At 44.0% G+C, this 21,975-nt stretch overlaps 1 protein-coding gene across 1 annotated transcript; it reads right to left on the bottom strand.

The window, feature by feature from the left end:
- Window positions 1-16,216: 16,216 nt before the first annotated feature.
- LOC136940440 (somatostatin receptor type 5-like) lies at window positions 16,217-21,533 on the bottom strand. Its single transcript, XM_067232587.1, has 4 exons — window positions 21,090-21,533; window positions 19,054-19,793; window positions 18,407-18,802; window positions 16,217-17,517 (listed from the first exon to the last, which is right to left on the bottom strand). Exons 2-4 carry the CDS (start codon window positions 19,738-19,740, stop codon window positions 17,434-17,436), a joined length of 1,167 nt encoding a protein of 388 aa, XP_067088688.1. The 5' UTR covers window positions 19,741-19,793; window positions 21,090-21,533; the 3' UTR covers window positions 16,217-17,433.
- Between the last annotated feature and the right edge of the window lie 442 nt (window positions 21,534-21,975).

The raw sequence follows: 21,975 nt of genomic DNA, 5'->3' as shown, positions 1-21,975 counted from the left end.
TCGTCATCTGTGGAGAGAGTGAGCTGTCAGGGCTGCATGTGGTTTGTAGATGCAAATGCAAGGAGTTCTGTGGTCATTTTTCTGTGCTCTCTGACCACCAGGGGTCCCCATTGTACAGATGGAACATGCTGAGCGGGCCAGCCATCAGGAGAACCTTGATAAGGGCAGAATACAAGGTGAAATATTAAAATATGTTGAAGGGGGAAAAAAAGTGGTCAAGTGAATCAATTTGATTTATTTCTCTCTTAGAGTCACGAAATTCATACAGTAGAGTTAGAAAGAAGGACACAAAAACTAAGTTATGCAGGTGTCATTTCTATCAAAGCCATCTCAATCCAACGTTGTCAGTATAACACCTAACTTTGACCACACCATCTAATGTGCCATTGCAGCAGTTTGTTTCAGTTTTATACCCGATGGTGACAATCTAGTTAAAATATGTCCATTACTTTGAAGACCTGTAAGTACAGTATAAGTGCATTAGCAGTGGTACCGTAAAGTAGGAGTGTCAATCAGAACAGTTCGGAGTTCACTACATTTTGAAGCTGGTGGAGGAGTGGTTTGTGTGTGTGTGTGTTAAAATGAAAGCAACAGACCTATTGTAAAAAGAAAATTTGCCTCAATGGGGGTCGTAATGCCTCATTACGACCAGGCCAGAAAGAAACTCGCATTGCCCCTCTGTTACAAGTATTTTAAGTGAAGAGACAGAGAGACAGACAGTAACAGACAGAGATGAAAGCATCTACATAACTCTTGTATTTACAATCCAATTATATTTAAATCAACACTTTCAGCCCTTCATGAACCATTGGGCCTGTTTTTTCCAGACAAAGCACACACACTCATTAACTCATCAACCGGCAGTCACTCAGATGAGAAACCTCACTGAGAAGCGATAATACTTTTCTGAGAAACTCCAGTGGTCACAAAAAAACGTGGAAAGGTTTAAAGAGCCTGAGTGGGTGAAAGCGGTATTTGAAACTGTTGAGTTCTGTAACAGCATGCCATATGGAGATACGGCTCGCATCCAACTGACCTGATCCGACTGACCCACCACTGGTAATAGATATCCTTGTCAAGGTCTTTCACACACAAATTCACTCAGAGACAATGAACACTCCTTCAAAACCTGCAGTATACAAACAAATGCACACATTGTCCATGTACACATTCCACAACCTCTTATAAAAGAGGAGACAGTATTGTTTACTGTCAGCGACTTAGCATTTGACCTGTGTTTATACTGAGTCAGACAGCAGGCCTCATGAGGACCCCTGGAGCAAACCCAGTTTAGTCTCAATGTCACTATCTCACGTTCAGGGAAGGATAAATCAACAGACAGGTCAGAGAGCTGGAGAGAGGCAGATTGGAATTTTGTGTTAATGTACAGGAACCTGGTTGAGTGTGATGTGGTTCTGGTTTTTGATATTTCGACTCATGAAAGCAACAACGGCAATGAAGGCAGTGAGTAACCATGCCCTGGTCTCTGTGTGAATAATTCCCTGTTGGATAAGACTAGTAAGAATACCATCTATCAAAAAAGATCATCTTTCAAAATCTGCTTCCGCGTTTTTCATTTCACCTCACTCCCAGGCTTACTTCAATAGACATTGATCTACTGGTTTCATTGCACTGGGTAAGACCGAGCACAGATCTGGTTCTCTGGAGACTGGAGGAAAACCATTAACAACTGACTCTTTATCTTTGTCATTAAGTTGACGTGAAACAAAATTGTTAAAAAAAATGAAAATAGGAGGCAAGGGAGGCGTAGAAAGAAGGGAGAGAGGTCTTGAAAGGGCAGAGAGAGAAACGGGCATGGCGACGCTTGGTCCTGTGGAAGAGATGTGCGTGTGTGGGTCTCTGACTTTTAATGGCTTGAAGGGAAAGGTGTGTGGAGAAATAAGGAAGTAAACAGTCCGTGGAGAGGCTTGGAAGGCAAAGACAGGGCAAGGAGGGCTGGTGTGCTGGGGACAAAGCAGGGAAGCTGTGTCCACAGGCTGCTCTGGGAGTGTTAGGGGTTTCAAACAGACTGCTCCTCCCCGTGGAAAGGACCACATCCCCCATCAAGGTCCCATCGATTGCTTCCGACAGAAAGATGACAAGTGTGTGGCAGAGTGGAAAAAAACCTCACAGCTTACAACTGCTTAGAGACGCACACATGCCTTTCCCCCACTGGCAACGATCGAAAGTCTCCCTGGCTCTTGCACTCTTTCTTTTGTTCTCTTTTCCCTGCTGTACCTTACTCTGTCTCTCTCCTTCTGCCTTTCTTCTGCCCTCTTTAACATCAGTCAGTTTGGTCCCAGGAGAAAATCTGTGAAAATTGTTGTCGGGATTTAGTCCGAAAGCTCCAGTGAGATTGCATTTATTCTCAGAGATTTTAACTTAGAGTTGAAGATATAGCGAGTCATGTCAGATCTAGCGGATAAAGTGAAAATGTGAATGTGTGTGTGTGGAGGGGGGGGGGGGGTGAGTGGGTGTATGCCCCTCTAGCTGTCTGTGATATATTTTTTAGTTGGGTGTAGGCCTTCTCTCCATGGTACATATGATGAAAAGGCAATGTGGAAGGCAGAAGGGCATGGCTTTCAGCTTTAATTAGCCATTTAGGGCTCTCCTCTCTCTCTCTCTCTCTCTCTCTCTCTCTCTCTCTCTCTCTCTCTCTCTCTCTCTTTCTCTCTCTCTCTCCCTTTCCTCACTTCTTTTTTGCCATTCCCTCTCCTTCTGTCCTCTCCTCTCCTCATCCAATCATGTCATCTGTTTTCCCTACCCTATCATGCGTCATCTTCACTGCACTCCTCTCCTTCCTTCCTTCCTTCCTTCCTTCCTTCCTTCCTTCCTTCCTTCCTTCCTTCCTTCCTTCCTTCCTACCTTTCCTTCCTTCCCTTCCTTCCTTCCTTCCTTCCTTCCTTCCTTCCTTCCTCCCTCCCTCCCTCCCTCCCTCCCTCCCTCCCTCCCTCCCTCCCTTCCTCCCTTACCTTCCTTCCTTCCTTCCTCCTCCTGTGCCCTCTTCCTTCTCCGCCCTCCTGCTAAACTCTGTCTGAGATGCCCCAGTGGAGACTCCCTCCTTGGGCAGATAGGTGTGAGAACACCCAGCTGCTGGTGTCATCATGTAGCCTCAGACCCAACCAGAAACGCCATTTGCATCAAAAGCAAAGTGGGGAGTCCACCCTCTGTTCCCGTTTTTTTTATTGTGCACTGTCCTTCTTTAACAGGAGGATAAAAGAAGGAGCTAGTGGAGTTGCTTTGCAGAACAGAAGATGGATGGGGTGAGGGCAGGCTTTGATCATTGTCTGAGTGCAGACCTGTGTGATGGTAGTTACCACAACACGGTTCTCAGCCAGGGTTCCTCACAGCCTTTCTCCTTGGACACTGACCAATTAAATGAAATGTCCTCCGCCTTGACCTTAATGCCTTGATACATTCATGGATTCTTCAGATTCTTTGATCTAATCATTTTGATGACTTACCAAGGAGGCATCAGGATTTCATGTTCCTGAGAACCAGTTTTCTTCATTTTCATTTGATTTTCAATAAATAAATAAATCCATACTGAAATGAAATTCCAGGTTCAGACAGGAACACTCAGTAGTAAGTTATAACACAGTTTATTGAAAATGCTAACACATATTATCTATGTGTTTGATAAGACGGTGGTACTGACTAGCACTATTTGGTTAAGGATGATTACATCAAAAGCTTTGCAAACTCTTGGTCCTATAAGGGAAAGCCAATAATCAGTTTGTGGCTGATGCTGTGTTTGGTGTTGTACTAAATCATGTGCACTCAGAGAGAGAGAGCATAACCATTAAAACTGACTTGTCCTTTTTGGGGGCTGGACCCCTGTCCATGAACAAGTCTGTCTACTGTTGTTTATGAAGCCAACTGACTCTTTTATTGACTGATGTTGCCGAACCAGGGAGAGCTGGACCACCACTGGCAGGAAACTTCACTTACTGGCTGAAACAGGAATAAGAGTCCCCTGATCTGACATCAACAACACCAACAGAGTGAAATGAATCAAGTGGGTCAAGGGAAAGACAGAGAAGCCAGGCAGTCAGGGAAAAGACCCACCTATCCTGGAACACTTGGAGAAGCCTCCACAATTGGAATAAAAGAAAGCTCATGGGTCACCCCTGCCTGTTGGTCCTTGTGGGTCAGGAACCACGATGCATGCTCTTATGTGGAGAAGCCTTTGGAAGACCATTAACGGTAATAATGGTTTGTATCCTCTCTTTTCTCCTTCATCAATGTCGAATAATTTGTTTGATATTATACCTCACCCCCTCCTCGCCTCAACCACCCTTCTCAGCCCTACCTCCAAAACCTTGACATTCTCTCTTATCAGGTCAGAGTCAGGTACAGCTACAAGAAATACGTCTGTTTGAAGAATAGTCTGGAGCATCAAAACGTATTCACAAATTCAATAACCAAACCAACAAACTTTTTGTGCATTGTTAGTAGGCTGCTGACTAGCCTGAGTTATACATTGAATAAGCTGACGAGTACCAGGTGTGGGAATAAGGTAATACGACGGGTAGACAAGGTGCTAGATGGGAGTTGTGGTGTGGTTTTCTCCCAAACCAAAGTTAATTTGAACTGCCATTTGAGGACATACCTTTCTTGTGGGTCTCTTCTAGTCTCTTCTCTCCACTCATTATCCTGCAACCTGTCTGGCGTTGTTATCTCTCCTTCACTGTCCCTTCTCTCCTGCTGTCCACCCTCCAACCACCTTCTCTCCATCCTCTGAAGAGAGAAAACTATCAACCCAAATGTATTTCCTCCAAAACTCGATCCCCTCTCCATGTATCTTTGACAACTCCTCTTGTTCTCCGCTTAACTTTTGACATGAGCTGCACCACCTCACACTGCTTCCAGTCAAGCTGAATTAAACAAAATTCTTTGCAAATAACTGCTATAAGACACTTTGAAACTGATGGAAACATACTGAGCGTGTGTATAATTAGCACATCTGTCTCAGACACACACAGTCTGCTATTCTAGGAGGCTGTCCTGAAACATTATTGTTATTATAGTATGTGTTGACTAGAAGACAGGCCTGCATTACCACAGTCAATTACAGTACATGTTGATGTCTCATGAAAGCGTGAACAAATTGTGAAGATATTTTTTGCTACAGTACACAGCAAGTTAAGGAAGAAAATATATAAAGTAAAAACATGATGTTGAATTCAAAACATTTCAAAGATCTCCCCTGTAAAGTGTGTGTGAATTTCCAGGGATTATGCCCCATGTAACTGCTAAATGCCCACCCCCCCTCCCCCCCAATCCAATATTCAGCCCTTTGCTCCCGGTTACCAAGAAATGAACACAGCTGTCAGTGTCTTAGTGAAAACCAGCATGTCTGGGTGATCCGTATGAGGTACTGTATGCAGAAAATGTGTCTGTTGCATTTACATTACAATGATGACCATTCCCTCTTTTCCTTCCAATCTCTCCCCATGTTCTTCCTCCTCTTCCCGAAGAATGGCTCAAATCAGAGCTCGATCTCCTGGTAACTGAACAAGGTCTTGAAACGCTTAGAGTCACACAGGAAATGTCAAACGTTGCTTTCTGCTCGTATTGAAACTGACTCACCTGCAACACCCTCCCCCTGTGTCTGTTTACCCTTGTTTCCAAACTGATACACAAGCAGGCTTGGATATACTTATAATGTTATACTTTGTTATGAGAACTATTACCTATATCATCTTGACTGTAAGTAATCAGTTTGTTTCATTCATTTGTGTTTAGCTAAAACTTTGTCTCAAGGACAGAGGGTAAGGGTATAGCAGCTAAATTGGTCAATAAGTAGCTAGCTTGAGACCGAGTTTCAGGGTAGCTACTTGCCGACGAGTGAGACCCTGCCTGGCTTTGTTTACATAATTAGGGCCATTGTCAGCTGCGACTTTAGCATATTTAACCCTCGTGCTGCCTTCGGGTCACATGACCCAAAGGTTCATAACGAACCATCGTTGTGTTTACCCAATTTTACCCAATACAAAAACAAATAAAAATAATTTTATTTTAACCATTCCAATGTGGGGGGTCTAAGACAGCCCAACAGTTAAAAGAAAATGCTTCACTTTGTTTTTGTATGAGGTAAATTTGTCGCAATACGAAGGTGGGTCACAATGACTGATGGGTCAGAATGACCCGAAGATAACACAAGGGTTAAGGCGGCTAGCACTGCAGAGGCAGCGTTGGTGCATGAAGACTCGGTCGAACAAAGACTGTCTACCTGCGGGAGTCCACAGAGGATGGCCGACGAGGCGGATCACCTCTTCTGTTAAGTATCACCCTATTTGTATTATATTCTACCTTGAACATATTGATAGCTAGCATGTGTTTCTTCAGCATTCCCGTTCATTACAACACTCGCAGACGTAGACGTAGATATGTCACAAAGTATATACGTTCCACTTCTAATCTTAGCCACCTATCCAGATCTTCTCCACCTACTTGCCCTCTCTCTTTCTATAGGGCTCTGGAACTGCCAGTCTGCTGTGAACAAGGAAGACTTCATCCCGGCGTTTGCATCCAATGCTTCTCTGCACGCCCTTGCGCTGACAGAGACATGGATCGCCCAGAGAACACTGCAACTCCAGCTGCTCTCTCACTCATCCCGCTCAACCGGGTGAGGTGGTGGGATAGGTTTGCTTCTTTCCCCTCATTAAATACACATCCACCCAACTCTCTGTTACTGTCAAATCATTTGAACACCATTATGTGATGCCGACTGATCCTATCAAAGCATTTTTAGTTGTCCTCTATCGCCCACCAGTGCCGCTAGTCGACTTTGTGGAGGAGCTGGACATGCTCCTCAGCGTCCTCCCGGATGATGGAACACCGCTGATAGTCCTTGGGGAATTCAACATCCACCTCGAAGGAACGCAGGCCGTCGACTTCAAGTCTCTTCTGACTTCCTTCGACCTGACGCTGCTGAACACACCGGCGACCCACAAGGCAGGCAAACAGCTTGACCTCATCCTGACACGTAACTGTATCACTGACTGTAACCCCATTACACATCTCTGATCATTACTTTATCCAATTCTCTGTCTCTCTGCCTCCAACTCCTCCTACCTCCCCTCCCCTCGTAACTTTCCGCCGCAACCTCCGCTTCCACATCCTCCCTCCCATTAACGAGTTCATGTCCCACCCCACTGACACTGCCACCAACACCCTGTTTTCCACTTTAACTGCATTAATGGACACTCTGACCCCTGTCAACCAGGCCTGCACGATCTTCTCCCTCCTGCCCGTGACTCACGGACGTTGTTCGTAAAGAACGGTCCATCCTTCGGGCAGCTGAGAGGAGATGGCGCAAGTCCAAAGACATTCTGGACCTTGATAAGTATCACTCCTCCTTAAATCCTTCTCTGCCCGCATAACTGATGCTAAAACCCAGTACTTCCTGAACAAAATTAACTCTGCCTCAAACCCTGACAAACTTTTCTCTACCTTCTCCACCCTTCTTAACCCCCCCTCCCCCCCCCCCCTCCACCCTGACAGCAGACGACTTCTCCTCCTTCTCTGAGAAGGACATTAGCCCTGAATCCACCTTTCCTATCCACTCACCCTCTATGACTGACCCTACTAAATGTCTAAACTCTTTCTCTCCCCTGTCCGAGGCAGACATCTCTGACCTCATTCTCTCTCAGCGCCACACCTCCTGTCCCCTTGATCCAGTCCCCTCTCTTTCAAACATTCTCTCCCTCCATCATAACTTTTCTTCTCCATGTCCTTAACTTTTCTCTTACTACCGGCACTTTCCCCTCTGCCTTCAAACAGGCCAGAGTGAGCCCACTACTCAAAAAACCATCACTTAACCCAGCCGTCCTCCAGAACTACAGACCAGTATCACTGCTACCCTTCTTTTCTAAAACAATTGAACACGCTGTATCTAACCAACCAGTGGCGACTGTACATTAGGGGCAGGTCGGGCAGTGCCCCACCTGTTGTCAACAGAAAGAACTGCAACAAAAAAATGTTCTTTTTTATTTCTCGAAGATTACTTCGTATAATTTCTTATCTATGAATATAGCATCTTCCTAAATTGCATATCATTCATTTGTGTTATTATTTTATTTCATGTTCATTGGTCCCTGCCTTGCTGCTTCAGACTGCGTTCTGCCGATTGGAGTTCGCAGTAGTCGTCAATAGGCTAATCGTGAAGGTCGGGCTCTGGTGGGGCTAGCCCCTCTATCACAATGCAATGTACATTGGACGTGGGAAAGTATTAATACGCATGCTCAGAATGTAATGTGGATCAAACGAATTTGATGCCAAGTCGGGCTGAGAGCCGGTAGCCCCACCACAGCGTCATTTTGTATTTCAGTTCTGATTGGCTGTCTGTCTGTCTAGCGCCAACATTAATCGGCAAGAAGAGCGAGGAGGGTAGATTGTCTTAGCTAGCTTGTTAGCTTCACAAACTCCAGATAAGTTGAGAAAATGAATAGAGTGGATTTCATACTCGAGCACCAGTTATATACCCTTATATATATACCCGATAAACCCTTAATTTGGAGGAGAAAGTTTAAGTAAAGCGACTTGGTAGTGCCCATTAGCCACAATATTGTCATCGCTCAAACTGCTGGTAAAAGTAACCGCTAGTTTAACGTGGAGTGGTTTTTGGCTAACGTGGAGTGGTTTTTGGCTAACGGTTAGCATACAAAATAAAGCACCTTTCTCTTCAAGTGAGCTCTCAGCCTTGGTGAGTGAAAGCATGTTGTATCCTCCTGCCTTTGTGGTGCTGGTCCGTGCATTGGTCATATTTGTGAGCTGGATCAATACATATAGATAATGACGAGTGTCAGTGTGTCCATGCTTATCTATTAAGGTTGTTGTCATACAATGGATCTGTATCCCTAAAAAGTTGTCTTTTAATTAAGCCTTAAGTGGTGTTGAGCACATTGCTGTTCGCGTATGGCTCTGTATGCAAATTGGTTCTGAGCTTGGTTGCATTTTTAATTTAGCGTTAGGTTTGTAAATATGACAGTGGTAATTTTTAGTGGTGGGCCGTTAACGCGCGTTAACACGCTGCGACTCTTATCGGCGATAAAAAAAATATCGCCGTTAATCTATTCTCAAAATTGGGTATTGAGCTGGGTCTATACTACGCAAGCTATGATGATTTTCACCTTGATATTTTAGCGCGGATGTATACCTAGCCGAAGTGCACTCTAGTCTAGGAGGCAAGAACGAGTCTTTGAACCTGTGTGTATGCCTTGTGTATGAAATTAGGACATCAGACGTGACGTGCTAACATGGATGTAGCTATGAAGCCGCCTGGTTTGCTTCAGGGAGAATGTATTTTTAAGAAGCTTCCCAATGGAAACCTCGACAAGACTAAGGTTGTTTGCACCTTGTGCTATGCGGAATTAGTTTACTGTAGGAGTTCTTCCAGTCTCAAATACCACCTAAACGCAAAGCATCCCTTAGCTAATGCGGAAGATGCCGGGCCAAGCACTGATGTAGCGCAGGGGAAGAGTCGTCGTCAAACTACGATGTTTGAGTGCAACCGAGGCAAGTAAGCACAGCTCTATCAGCCAAGCTAACTAATCTAATAAACAGTTAGTAAACACAAGTAAATCTTATTGAACATAATTTATTTTCATCACCAATTATCATAGTAGAACTGCTTTCTCAAGCAGTTTGTGATGCATTTTGGAAACAGGAGATGAGCTCCTGGTCTAATGCGCCACCTGGCTTGAGAAACCCCTTCTCAAAGACTTACTTTTAGTCCTTATTTGCGTAGCACACATTCTGAATGACTTCGGCGGAATTCAAATGAGCCATTTTAATCTAGATTAACGCCAAGATTACAGTGAGATTAATCTAGATAAAAAAAAAAAATCTATGCCCACCACTAGTAATTTTACATGTGTGTGAGAGAGAAGGAGAGCAATTACACAAGAAGGTCTCTCTCTCCAGTTTGTGTACTACAACACCTGGTAGAAGCAAGCCGCTCTGTCGTTAAAAGTGTTTTGTGGAGCCAAGCTGTTTGTTGATGTGTTAAATAAACACATCAGTAGCAAGAGGGAGTTTTGTAGCTTTACTGGTATGTATCCTATATTTTGAAATGGTTCTTGCCCCACCAATTTTGTTACATATAAAAACGCCACTGTAACCAACTTTCAAACTTTCTCTCTCAGAACAACCTGCTTGACCCCAACCAATCGGGCTTCAAGACTGGCCACTCAACAGAAACTGCCCTCCTGTCAGTCACCACTGCCCTCCAGTCTGCCAGAGCGGCTTCAAGGTCATCCGTCATCATTCTGCTGGACCTTTCTGCAGCGTTTGATATGGTTAACCATCAAATCCTGCTCGCCAGACTTTCTGAGATGGGCATCACTGGCACTGCACTTCAGTGGATCTCATCCTACCGGGAAGATCCTACCAGGTCTCCTGGGGAGGCAAAGTGTCAGGCACACGCCAGCTCTCCACTGGTGTCCCACAGGGCTCCGTCCTTGGACCCCTCCTCTTCTCCCTGTACACCACCTCGCTTGGACCAATCATCACCTCCCATGGCTTCTCCTACCACTGCTACGCTGACGACACGCAGCTGTACCTGTCGTTCCCCCCGACCGATCCGGGGATCTCAGCTAGGATCGAGGCCTGCCTCACAGACATATCCACCTGGATGACCAAGCACCACCTGCAGCTGAACCCTTCAAAACAGAACTCCTCATCATCCCGGCCAAACCCTCCATCTCCAACGATCTCTCAATCCCCCTGGGATCTGCGACGGTGACCCCTTCATCCTCTGCCAGGAACCTCGGGGTGACCATGGATGACGAGCTCTCCCTCACAGCCCACATTGCTGCGGTCTCCCGGTCGTGTAGATTCACCCTCTACAACATCCGGAAGATCAGGAGATACCTGTCTGAGCATTCCACCCAGCTGCTTGTCCAAGCACTTGTCCTCTCAAAGTTGGACTACTGCAACTCGCTGCTCGCCGGTCTCCCAGCATGCGCAACCCGCCCTCTCCAGAGGATTCAGTCCGCAGCGGCCCGTCTGGTCTTTAATCTACCCAGACCGCTCACGAGCGCCCGGTCCCAACACAAGCTCTTCTCCTGTCTGGCCCCCCAATGGTGGAATCAACTCCCCACCTCCATCAGGGACACTGACTGTCTCCCCACCTTCAAGAAAAGGCTCAAGACGCACTTGTTCCGGGAGTACAACGGCACTTAGGAATGCTTGGCTGGACCTAATGTTAGTTTCCTCCAGGATCACAATGACTCTTATTGAGAGACTTGATGCTCTTGTTGGTTAGTTGTAAGATTTAAATTCTTGTACTCGCTGTGAAATATTTTACTGTTGATTGTTTTTCTACAGATACACTCTTGCACTTTTTTGAGTTTCATGTTGTTTAATTGTGACTCGTTTAACTGCATGCTCTTATGGTTCTTCCCTTTGGCACTTATTTGGTTTTCACAATGTATGCTTCATGTTTTGGTTGCTCGCAATGTCTCGTTGTTATGATCAGTGACCTATGCACTTTTGTAAAACTCTCTCATGGAAGTCGCTTTGGATAAAAGTGTCTGCTAAATGCATAAATGTAATGTAAATGTATTATAAAGCCTGCCTTGTTGGACTGCACATCTTTTTAAATGTGACCTTGGATCACAAATTCCAGTTTTGTACAGCCAGAAGACCAAACATGGTGTCACATTTGGTGCTGTATGAAGAGTGTAATAGGTGCATATGGGATGTGCGTTTTATGTTTAGTAACGACACATTCTGTATTACTGTAATAAGTTCAACTGAGAAGGAAGAAAATGTGTGAGGTTCATAGATCCATGTACCCTGGCTCGTCTCTACCTGAGGCAGAACAGCCACATCCATCAGATGAGCTGCTGAGCTCCAGGTCTGGTAAAGGTCATCGTTCTCCATCACACCTTCCACCCAGACGGGCCTGTCAAGCCTGAGCACGGATCAGCTCCTCGACCCCCAGAACCAGGCACCGGAGGCACTGTGGGCAAACGCCAGTCTCGGGCACCCCCTGTGGAGGTGAGCCAGCCAACCCGCTCACTGGACATGACACAGCATCACCACCACTCAATATATCAGCGGGCACACACCAGTGGGTTGGGTTTGGTGCCAGAGGAGCGGACGGTCGTGCCCCTGCATATCCTCTCATTCTGCCAGTCGTTTGTCACTGCTGATTTAGAAGATAGATAAAACCCTTCCCACTACAGAGGCTAGTTAAACAAGTATAATTAGTTACCTATAACAGAATCAGGCTAGAGGTCTTTCCTGAGATTTACAAATGCAGTTTAACTACTGTTTTCTCATCGGATCCACTGAGAATAGGGTCCTTTATCATAAAATCAGCAACAGTCATGCCTTTAAATATCACATGAAACACGCAATTCAGCATATAATACAACGTATTTTTTAACTAGCCGTTTCAGTCATTCATGGCATTGAACCTGTGCAATCATTGCCATTAAAAATCCATTAGGGAATCTGACGTTCTAGTCCCAGTGAAGGTTTTTGTAAACAGTCATTTCAAACGATCCCATTTTAAATAATGGGATCGGAAATTAAATAATGTCCCAGAATTACTGAGGGTGCCTCAGGTTCCTAATGGTTTTTCAGTCATACATACAGACAGGCATACGTACAGTACATAACTGAGTACATACATACATAAAGTCCATACATACAGTACATACAGCTGCATTCCTAATGCAAATACCATTCAATCAACCACATACAACAAAAAGTGATTATTAGTATTGCAACAGAAAACAACCAGCAGGGGCTGCATCCTCCTGTAGCTCGCTACCTATAAAGTATGACACCAGTCCACCTGCACCCCATCCATTTGTCTGTCTGCCTAACTAACCCGATGACACTGACAGGCGGAAGACGGAGAAGCAACGTACAAAGTGTTTCCTTTTATTAGATCAGGAACCGGCTCCTCCATCTCCCCTGTCCTTTCTGTCAGCCGCAAATCATAACCTGAATATGAAAGTAGGTGCCCTGTAAATGCTGTGCATATATATTCCAAACCTATTCTTGACAGGCGGTTAATGAATACAGCTTTTATGAAGCCAATGAGAGTACCGTTTTAACATTAAAAGCCCAGATCCATCTGGGATATCTGTTGCTGTTTTATTTATGAGGATGGTGTAAATCCCCACACTGTGTGGATCAATGTGAGTTTGATCTGCCTGAAGAACCCTGACCGTCCACTGTTACTTCCACTGAGATCCTGTGATTTATCCAACAGTATAGCTTTCAAGTGCCCTCCTCCGAAGGGTCCGAGTTACAGGAGAGCTAGAGAGGGGGGATGGAAGGAGGAAAGGAGAAGGAAGAGTGCAGCCATGGGGTGGGGGTGGAGGGGTTAATCTAATATGATAACAAGATCAGTACATGGTGAGTGACATTATCCTCTGCCATGGATATAAAGATGGCTTCTCCATCTTCTGCCAGACAGGCTGCTCATTATTGGAGGCAGAGAGAAATAACATGTGCTGAAGGTGTGTTTGTTAACAGCTGGCAAGCAATGTTCCTGTAGCTACACACCTACCTGCACAACTTATTACCTTACAAGGTTTGTTCCACCACACAGCTGTTCCACCAGTTACAGTGCTGTAGTTATGTTGGTCTTCTGTAGTTCAAACTTAATGTACATGAAACCCCTGGTTAATGTACATACTTTTCCCAAACCTTAACTTGTATGCCAGCAAAGGTGCTTTAGGGTAATGCTCCTGGAGCACAACTTAATTAGTTTCTGCTTTCTCACAAGGAAAACAGTTTGAATGAGAAAGTTCTACAGTGTTAAAAGAAGTGACTTTTCCACTTCATAAAAAATGTGGTGATAACGAAATGATTTCATGGAGTACTTTGCTCATTTAAGAGGTAGACAAAGGTAGACAAAGAAATCCAATCATTCATAAAAGCTACCGATTAAAGTAATTGGTTGTCTTTCATTTCCTCTGTTATCCAATCCAATTGGGTTCCTCTCAGAGTGCGAATTATACAATGACAATCGGGGGGGTCAACTTTTTCTCCAGGGCGTGTATCGACCACCCCGACCTGTTTTGTTTTTACCTCTTTTGGGGGGGTCCAAGTCTTAATTAGGGGGGTCAGACCCCCCCCCCAAACCCCCCTGTAATTCGCTCCCTGGTTCCTCTTATATTGCTCATTTTACTTAATTTCTTTACCCAGATTTGGCCAAAACAATTGACATGTAGCCTCTAAAACCGAAACAGATTACAGAAATGCACTGGCTATCTAAACTGTGAACCATAAATATAATCTTTATTGCTTTAATAAAGAAGTGCCCTGTAGTTCATCTGCTACAGTGATAACACCTTAATGAACTTCCTTTTTCACCACTGTTCGGGCTTCCTTTCCTAGAAAACCACTTAAACTGTCTTCAATGTTCTCTCTCTGAACATACAATGTACCTGTAGCAGCTCACTGAATGGTTACTAATGCCTCGATTTTATAGACTGACAATATTGGAGTCTAGTTCATAAAGAATCCTGTCTTCTTCCATGAGCCATCCCCTCAAGGACTTTACCATGAACCCAGTCCTATCGACAGAAGTATTTATTACGTCTATATATGGTGTGATATTGTTTTGCTGTGTCTGAAATGCATCCCCCTGTGAAAACTACAATGTTCATATATAAAGGGTGCAAGAAGACACAATACTGTCAAGTAGTTTAAAAGGGGGAATTGATTTCCAGGAAATGGTACTGCATGCGTGTGTTTGTATATGAGTAGCCATTTGAAACAAAAGACCAGCGTTCAAGTTAAAGTTTTCCCAGAATGTACTATTCCTGGGAAATGGAAGCCTGTTTGGGACATACAAAGGCAGAGATAAACCCTGTCAAATTGGATACACAAATCTGATGTTTGTAAGGATTATGGCTTTGGTTTGATGACTTTCAAGAATCATGTCAAAGCTTTTCCAAGCATCAGCACACAACTGCAATATGGACTGTATGGTAAATCACATAGACCAGATGGAACGTATGAAGTCGTCCAAAACCAGTTGGAAATCTCTCAGTATGGAACGCTGATGTGGCTCTTCCCTTCTCATCCTCCGCTCTCTTCTCTGTCCACCCAAAGAGCTTTTCAGTCCCACTGCACGCTCGGCATCAGGTTGATTATCCCGCCAGACAGAATGCAATGGCAGCTTTTCCAGTATTGCTTTTTTTGAGAGGAATGAATGATTAAGCGGGAAAGCCATTCCAGGACACCAGCCCCCCTCCTTCCCCCTACCCCATTGGACAATAGTATAGTAATTAGTGGAACTGGTAAACACGAGCTGTTTGGGACAATGTCAGGTTTCTGCCGCTTCGATTCTGTGAAAGGTGTCCTCGTCTTCAACACATGCGGTCCTGTGAGGGTCAGTTTGTTGAGCATAGTGTTTACCCTGATGTAGATTTTATTCTCACTGAGCCCAACTGACAAACAAGAGGGCTTCCACTGCTGTGAATGGCATAATTTGATATTTTATAAGTGTTAATGTCTTATGAAAGCGTAAAATGTATTTTTTGCTACAGTACACTTGCAAGTTAAGGAAGAAAATATATAAAGTAAAAACATGATGTTGAATTTTTTTTTTTAGATCTCCCCTGTAAAGCGTGTGTGAATTTCCAAGGATTATACCCCATGTTGTTCAACCCAACCTCCTTCAATCTGACCTGCAGGAAATAAGGAGACCGTCCAATTTGGTTTTGACAATTGGAACATCTTTTCAAAATTAATACAAAATCATAGAATTTCTGCTTCTTACTAAGAAAAATCTCCTTCCTCTTTCTTTTTTAAAGGTTTACAGTAATAGTGGACCTGCTTACTTGCTGTCCTTCATCCTGACATTGAGCTGTAGGAACAAAGGCAGCATGACCACAAACATGCCGGTCCAACTCAGGGCCATCAGCACAGCGTGCTGGGTAAAGGGCAATCCGGGTTTCCACCCACCTGCAGTTGGCTGCCAGAGTAACAGGTTTTCAGTCAACATACCGAGGATAGGGGTAGTAGAGAGAGAGAAAGGGGAGGGAGAAAGAGAGAGAGAGAGATGATAACTGGCATGATAAGAGAGGATGAGAGATGTAACAAGTGAGATAGGAGAAATTTGGGAGTGAGTTAGAGATTTTGTCTGTCTGATTGTGTGCGTGTGTGTGTGTGTGGACAGAGGTACAGAGTAAAAATCAATTATTATCAAAGAAGCATTCATGCATGACTCCAGATTTGTTTTGCTATTTATTAAACAGTTTACCAGTGAATTGTGAACAAAACTTTTTGAACACGTTGACTCAATAGCCTTCAAGCAATAAAGTCATACTGTAGGTTCTTTCAAACCATACTGTAAATCATCAAAAACAAATATTTTCTATGTTTATATAGGGTATTCCCTTTGCCTATTGTACTATGAAGTAGTACTAAAGTATTAGTGCAAGCACTTTAAAATAATAAGGTAATTTACACAATAACAGATGCAAAAGTTATTTCACCCATTTAATTCGAACTGATGAATCAAGTTTGAACATTAAGTTATACGTCACTGATGACAGAGATTCCTAAATATATGTCTCCAGACAAGCTTACCACACTAATGAAAATGAAACTGAAACAGAAAGCATAATTGTTCATAAATGACAGTAACCAGATTTGTTATGTCAGTGCTTGTTTGTAAAAGTTCATACGATACCATTCCTGCTTCACCTTGGACTGCCTTTGCCTTGGGCATAAGTTTGTCCTGAGAGGACTGGTATTCACCATCAACATCAATAGGAGGGAAAGCACCAGCTTGTTGCCAACAGGGGGTCTTACTGTCACTGATTGGTTGGAGAGATTCCAACATCAAACCCACTAATCGGTCCATGAAAACAGCCTGTGGTTGAGCGGTCATGGTTTTGGCCCGTCATTAAGCGGGTGGCAGTTTTTGGCCCTATGTCACCTAATCCTCTGTGACTATGTTAACGGAATAACACCCAAATTTTGACTGTGCTCCACCTATAAATGTTTAACAATACACATGTTTCATACAACTTAAAGTCAACATACTATATTCAAACACAGAGCATTCCTGATGCAAAGTATACATTTTATAAATTTTCATGCACAAAACTTTTTATAGGTCCATGTGATGTATCGGAAATGTCAATCACACATTTGTAGCACATTTGCTCCTCGCAAAAAAGTCTTCTATTAATTCAGTGGCTCTTCAACGTCACCAAGGCAGCTGGTAGTGCTAGGTAGTGTATCAATGCTTGGGGCTAAACAGACCAGATAGGTATCTTGGGCCCACTTAACTCGTTCTTCTTTTAGTCCAACTGTGGAGGTGACAGTCTGCTCCTGAACTGTCTCCAGGGGTGTCAGACGTCTGTTTGGTTAATGGATACAACAACAAAAAAGAGTTCCAGATGCTGGCTGTGTTAATGGTGAAAGGGCAGCAGAGACAGGGTTTCATAGAGTAGACTGGCCGATCACTGGGCTTTCCAAGGGCAACAGCTCGGTCTTCACAGTGTTGCAAGTGTTTAATTGGACACACTGCAAAGACAGACATGGATACGTAGAGATTAAACATTGAACACAAAACCAACAATATTTTTTATGGCTTGACTGGGCAGGGCTTCTGACATATGAACACCAAAGTCCCTCACTAAATTCTTCAAACTTCTTACAGATGACAAATCAATCTTTATTTGGGCTGGTAGTTAGTTACACGAAACCCATTTCTCATAACCTCATGGTGTTTTGTGTGGCCCAACTTGCTTTTAAAAGCGCTTTCATTCTCACGCTGCATACATTGTCATTTTTACAGACTCTAAAGCAAATTGACACTAAATTAACATTCGGCAAAGACAAGGCTCTGAAAGAGAGCCTGAACAAAGTTCCTCACACACACATGTGCATACAACACAACAGGTGAGTGAACCAGTTTTCTGTTACAGAGAGCCTGAAGCTTCATCACTGGATGTGACTTTCCTATTTACATTGTCAGAAGGGTCAGTAAACACTCAAGAACACACAAGAAAACATCACTGTTGTACCTAGGACACTGATTATACTGAAGAATCATTTTGTCTCACGACATCTTTCACAGCAGGTATGTGTATATGAGGGAGAAGAATAAATATCTATCATTTGGATCGACCTGTGAAGGAGTCAGGTGGCTGAGCGGTTAGGCATTCGGGCTAGTAATCTGAAAGTTACCGGTTCGATTCCTGGCTGTGCAAAATGACGTTGTGTCCTTGGGCAAGGCACTTTACTTTACTTTCCTCGGGGGGAATGTCCCTGTACTTACTGTAAGTCGCTCTGGATAAGAGCGTCTGCTAAATGACTAAATGTAAATGTTTCCCAGATACCTACAGTTAAGTGCTAAGTGTGGGGTGTTGGTATTCTTGGCCTTTGCTGGTGCCATGATTGACTGACATACCTGATTCATCTGCATGTGGCCATTAAACCCCTGGGTATGGTCCCTGGACATGAAGAGAGGCTCAGTGCGAGGTCGACTGGTGTCCAAAGAAGCCACACCGTTAGCCTTGTGGATGCAGAGGACCTTTCGGAAGCTCTGCTTGAAGTTGTCGGACAGGAAGCCGTAGAGCAAGGGATTAGCACAGGAGTTGACGTAGGTGAGGGTGACCTGGAAGAAGTAGACCCCCGCCATCAGGCTGGTCTCGGGGATGGGGACCACCAAGTTCACTATGTTGGTGATGAAGAATGGGAGCCAGCAGAACACAAACACCACCACAATGATCACCACCATGCGTGTGACCTTGCGTTCAGAGCGCCTGCGTTTGGTCAGGCCGGCCCGCGCCCCCGCAGACCGCACCTGTGGGAGGCACGAGACACCATTATGTGTGAACAGACACAGTTCGGTCAGATGGAAATCAAGTCAGATAGAGCTGATCCGATGACCTGATCGAAACAGATCCAAAATAGTACTTTCTTGAAGTTTTAAGATTCAAGATTAAGATCTGAGATTAAGGATTGAATACAGACATTTGGAAAGGAGCAACAAACTCACATGGAACTGGCCTTTGAACACAACAGGAGCTGCCTCGTCAGTGCTCTGAAGCTTACCTTAAGGAGGATGAGAAGGTAGCAAACGCAGATGATGAGCAGCGGGGCAAAGAAGCCCAAGATTGCCGTGTAGAGGATGAAGGCTGCGGACCACACTTTCTGGGGATCAGGCCAGCTCATGTTGCAGGACTTGAACTTGTCCTGTACGCCTGAGTAGATGGTCACGGGCAGCACCACCAGAAAGGACACCACCCACACCATGCTGTTGATCACCTTGGCCACCCTTGGACGACGCCACTTGGCACTCCGGATGGGATGCACCACCGCCAGATAACGGTCGATGGACATCACCGTCAGACAGAACGTGCTGGTGAACTGACTCATGGTGTCCAATATCATGATTACCCGGCATAGGAACTCTCCAAAAGGCCAATAGGAGAGCACGTTTTGAGTGGTGAGCATGGGGATGCCCAAGATGTAGATTTCGTCAGCCAGGGCCAGGTTGAGAATGTACATGTTGGTGACAGTTTTCATCTTGGTGTAACGCAGAACCACGTAGATGGCCAGCGTGTTGCCAAGGAGACCCACCATGAAGACGATGAACGAGATGACGGCTGTGACCACGGTGCTGCCGCCCCAGAAGGGCTCACTGTCCACCTCAGAGGAGTTGAGGGACATGTTGGTGACGGGAGAGTACATGGCTGAGGACAGGTTGAGATCCTCTGTTAGAGGATCGGAGAAACTCATCTGTGAGGTTTTTGGGAAGGTCCGGCACCTCCTTCTGATCAAGGTTTATCAGACTGAAAAAACAACAAAGATCCTGGTAAATATAATACAGTAGGAGGGTAACAATCACAACAGCTTGGTTGTGTTGTTTAGGTTTTTCTGTCTAAGGAAAGCTATTGGGGGAAGAGATGGTCCATAATAAAGCAAGAAGTCTCCCAACTGTTTAATGGCTTTGATATGTATCCATACGATAAGTGTGGATCCTACAGAAAGTCTTCTGGCATACTTCAAGGCAAAGAATATGTGCTATGCCCTGTTACTGGTCTTGTATTCTGTTATATTTCGACTGAGTGGCAGTTACACTTGTACGCTACCATTATTTTCATTGCGTTTATAACAACACGTTGACCGTCTTTGAGCAGGAAACCCATATTGACTGTTTGCTGTATTTTAATTGTAGTTCCAAGAATTTCTAGAAACCCCATTTTGGCATGTGTCCATAAAATGATTGCCCAAAACTGCCTCAGTATTGAGATTAAATATGCTTGAATGGCCAAGCTGCTCTGTTGGAGAGAGGGTGATGGATGGGGAACTTGTACATTGATTCCATTTATGCCAGGAAATATTAATCAAATGTGTTGAATATAAAATAAAATAAAATTATATTTCAATATTTCAATAATATGTCCAACCCAGGTCTAGGGCAATAAGAAAAGCCATAAATCCCCTCCTGTTTACCGAAAACCAAGTAACAGTGATCTTTGACCTTAGAATCAAGCATATTGGCATCCCCACACCTGCCTACGGTTGACAAGTTGGTTAGTTATATCTTAGGAAAACCCTTAGCTTGCCAGACCTGTTGAGAAAATAAGTGGGCTGACGCAAAGAATCACTGAAGCGCAGTCCAAAAACACAAATATGACGTCCAACCCTCAGGCCATGTTGAGAGTCCAAACACCTTCAATACTGAGAACCAGCTGAACCTTACTTTCTTATCAATAAACACAGAAGAAAAACTATACCAGGTATAGTTACACAATTAGGCTACAGTTTATGAGTAAACGGTCTGCATCGCGCTGCATGTGCAGTGTAGGCCAATTGATACTGAATGCAAACCGGGACGACTTTAAAATGCGCCCAAATTTCTTTATTGTTATTGCATTTACGTATAAGCGCAGACATTTCATACATGCTTCGACCTATAACACTGTTACTCCTAAAAATCATTTACATAATGAATGTATATTCAAGATACAGTTTGCAAACTTATGTCTAGTTTCTACCATGTTCCAGGTCTATTATAAAGGCTTTCTCATAAATCAATAATTTAAATGTTCTCTTGTTTAATAGAGAGATTGAATATAGCATACCTTCGCGATCTTGCGCGGCTCCAACGCTGTCCATGGTCCTACCAATTCGACGATGCGTCTCTACTCTCTGGCGATGTCAATTCAGGGAATGTTTTGTAGAAACCCTAAAGCACAAACTCGTATCACAAAAATGTGCGACAATCTCCACATTTGGCGACCAAAACGTTATAGTCTCCGTATATAAAAAAAGTTATTCTATTTGTTTCGCATGCATACAAAAATTACTCCACATGCACATTCAAGGTTCACTAAAATCAACTTTCGTTTACACTGAAAAAGTATCAGATTGCCATAAGCCTGGAAAGTTATCGTGGATCTCTCCCAAGATCAAATAACAGAACGTCTCCCATTTCGCATACAAATGGAATTAAAGTGAAGATTTTTCGCAGAGCGTAAAAATCCTCTGCGATGCGCATCTGCATTGCAAGTCCGAGTCAATCGTCTTGTTCCTTTAATGCAAGAGGCAGGGTGGGAGCGTTCGTATTTATTTGCATAAAAAAATCGTCACTACGTCATCAAGCTTCAGTGCAGGTCTTACCCGATACAATCCCTGAGTACCTCATAGTTTACTCACCTGTAACACAATGCATCCCAGGTCCGGGCCAGATTGCATTATGTTGTTCTAGCATTATGATCTTCGCTAGTCTTGAAAGGATGGTTTATTCAGTCAGCGTCTTCAGTTCTGATTCTGGACTGGGGATCTTGGAGTGAGGACAGTCATGGAAATAATCAATTTTATACAGGTTTTAAATTTTGTGAGAAATTTTGTGTAGTTTGGATTTGATGTTCTCTCAGTAGGTCTCTCTCTTCTTGACAGAACAAAGTTTGGCAGATCTTGATCTGAGCACTACTATATTTTGAGAGATTATTGAGGTAGTCCCCCAGG

Source organism: Osmerus mordax, chromosome 3 (genome assembly GCF_038355195.1).
Source record: "Osmerus mordax isolate fOsmMor3 chromosome 3, fOsmMor3.pri, whole genome shotgun sequence".
Classification (NCBI taxonomy): Eukaryota; Metazoa; Chordata; class Actinopteri; order Osmeriformes; family Osmeridae; genus Osmerus; species Osmerus mordax.
This window is presented reverse-complemented; position numbering and strand designations above follow the sequence as displayed.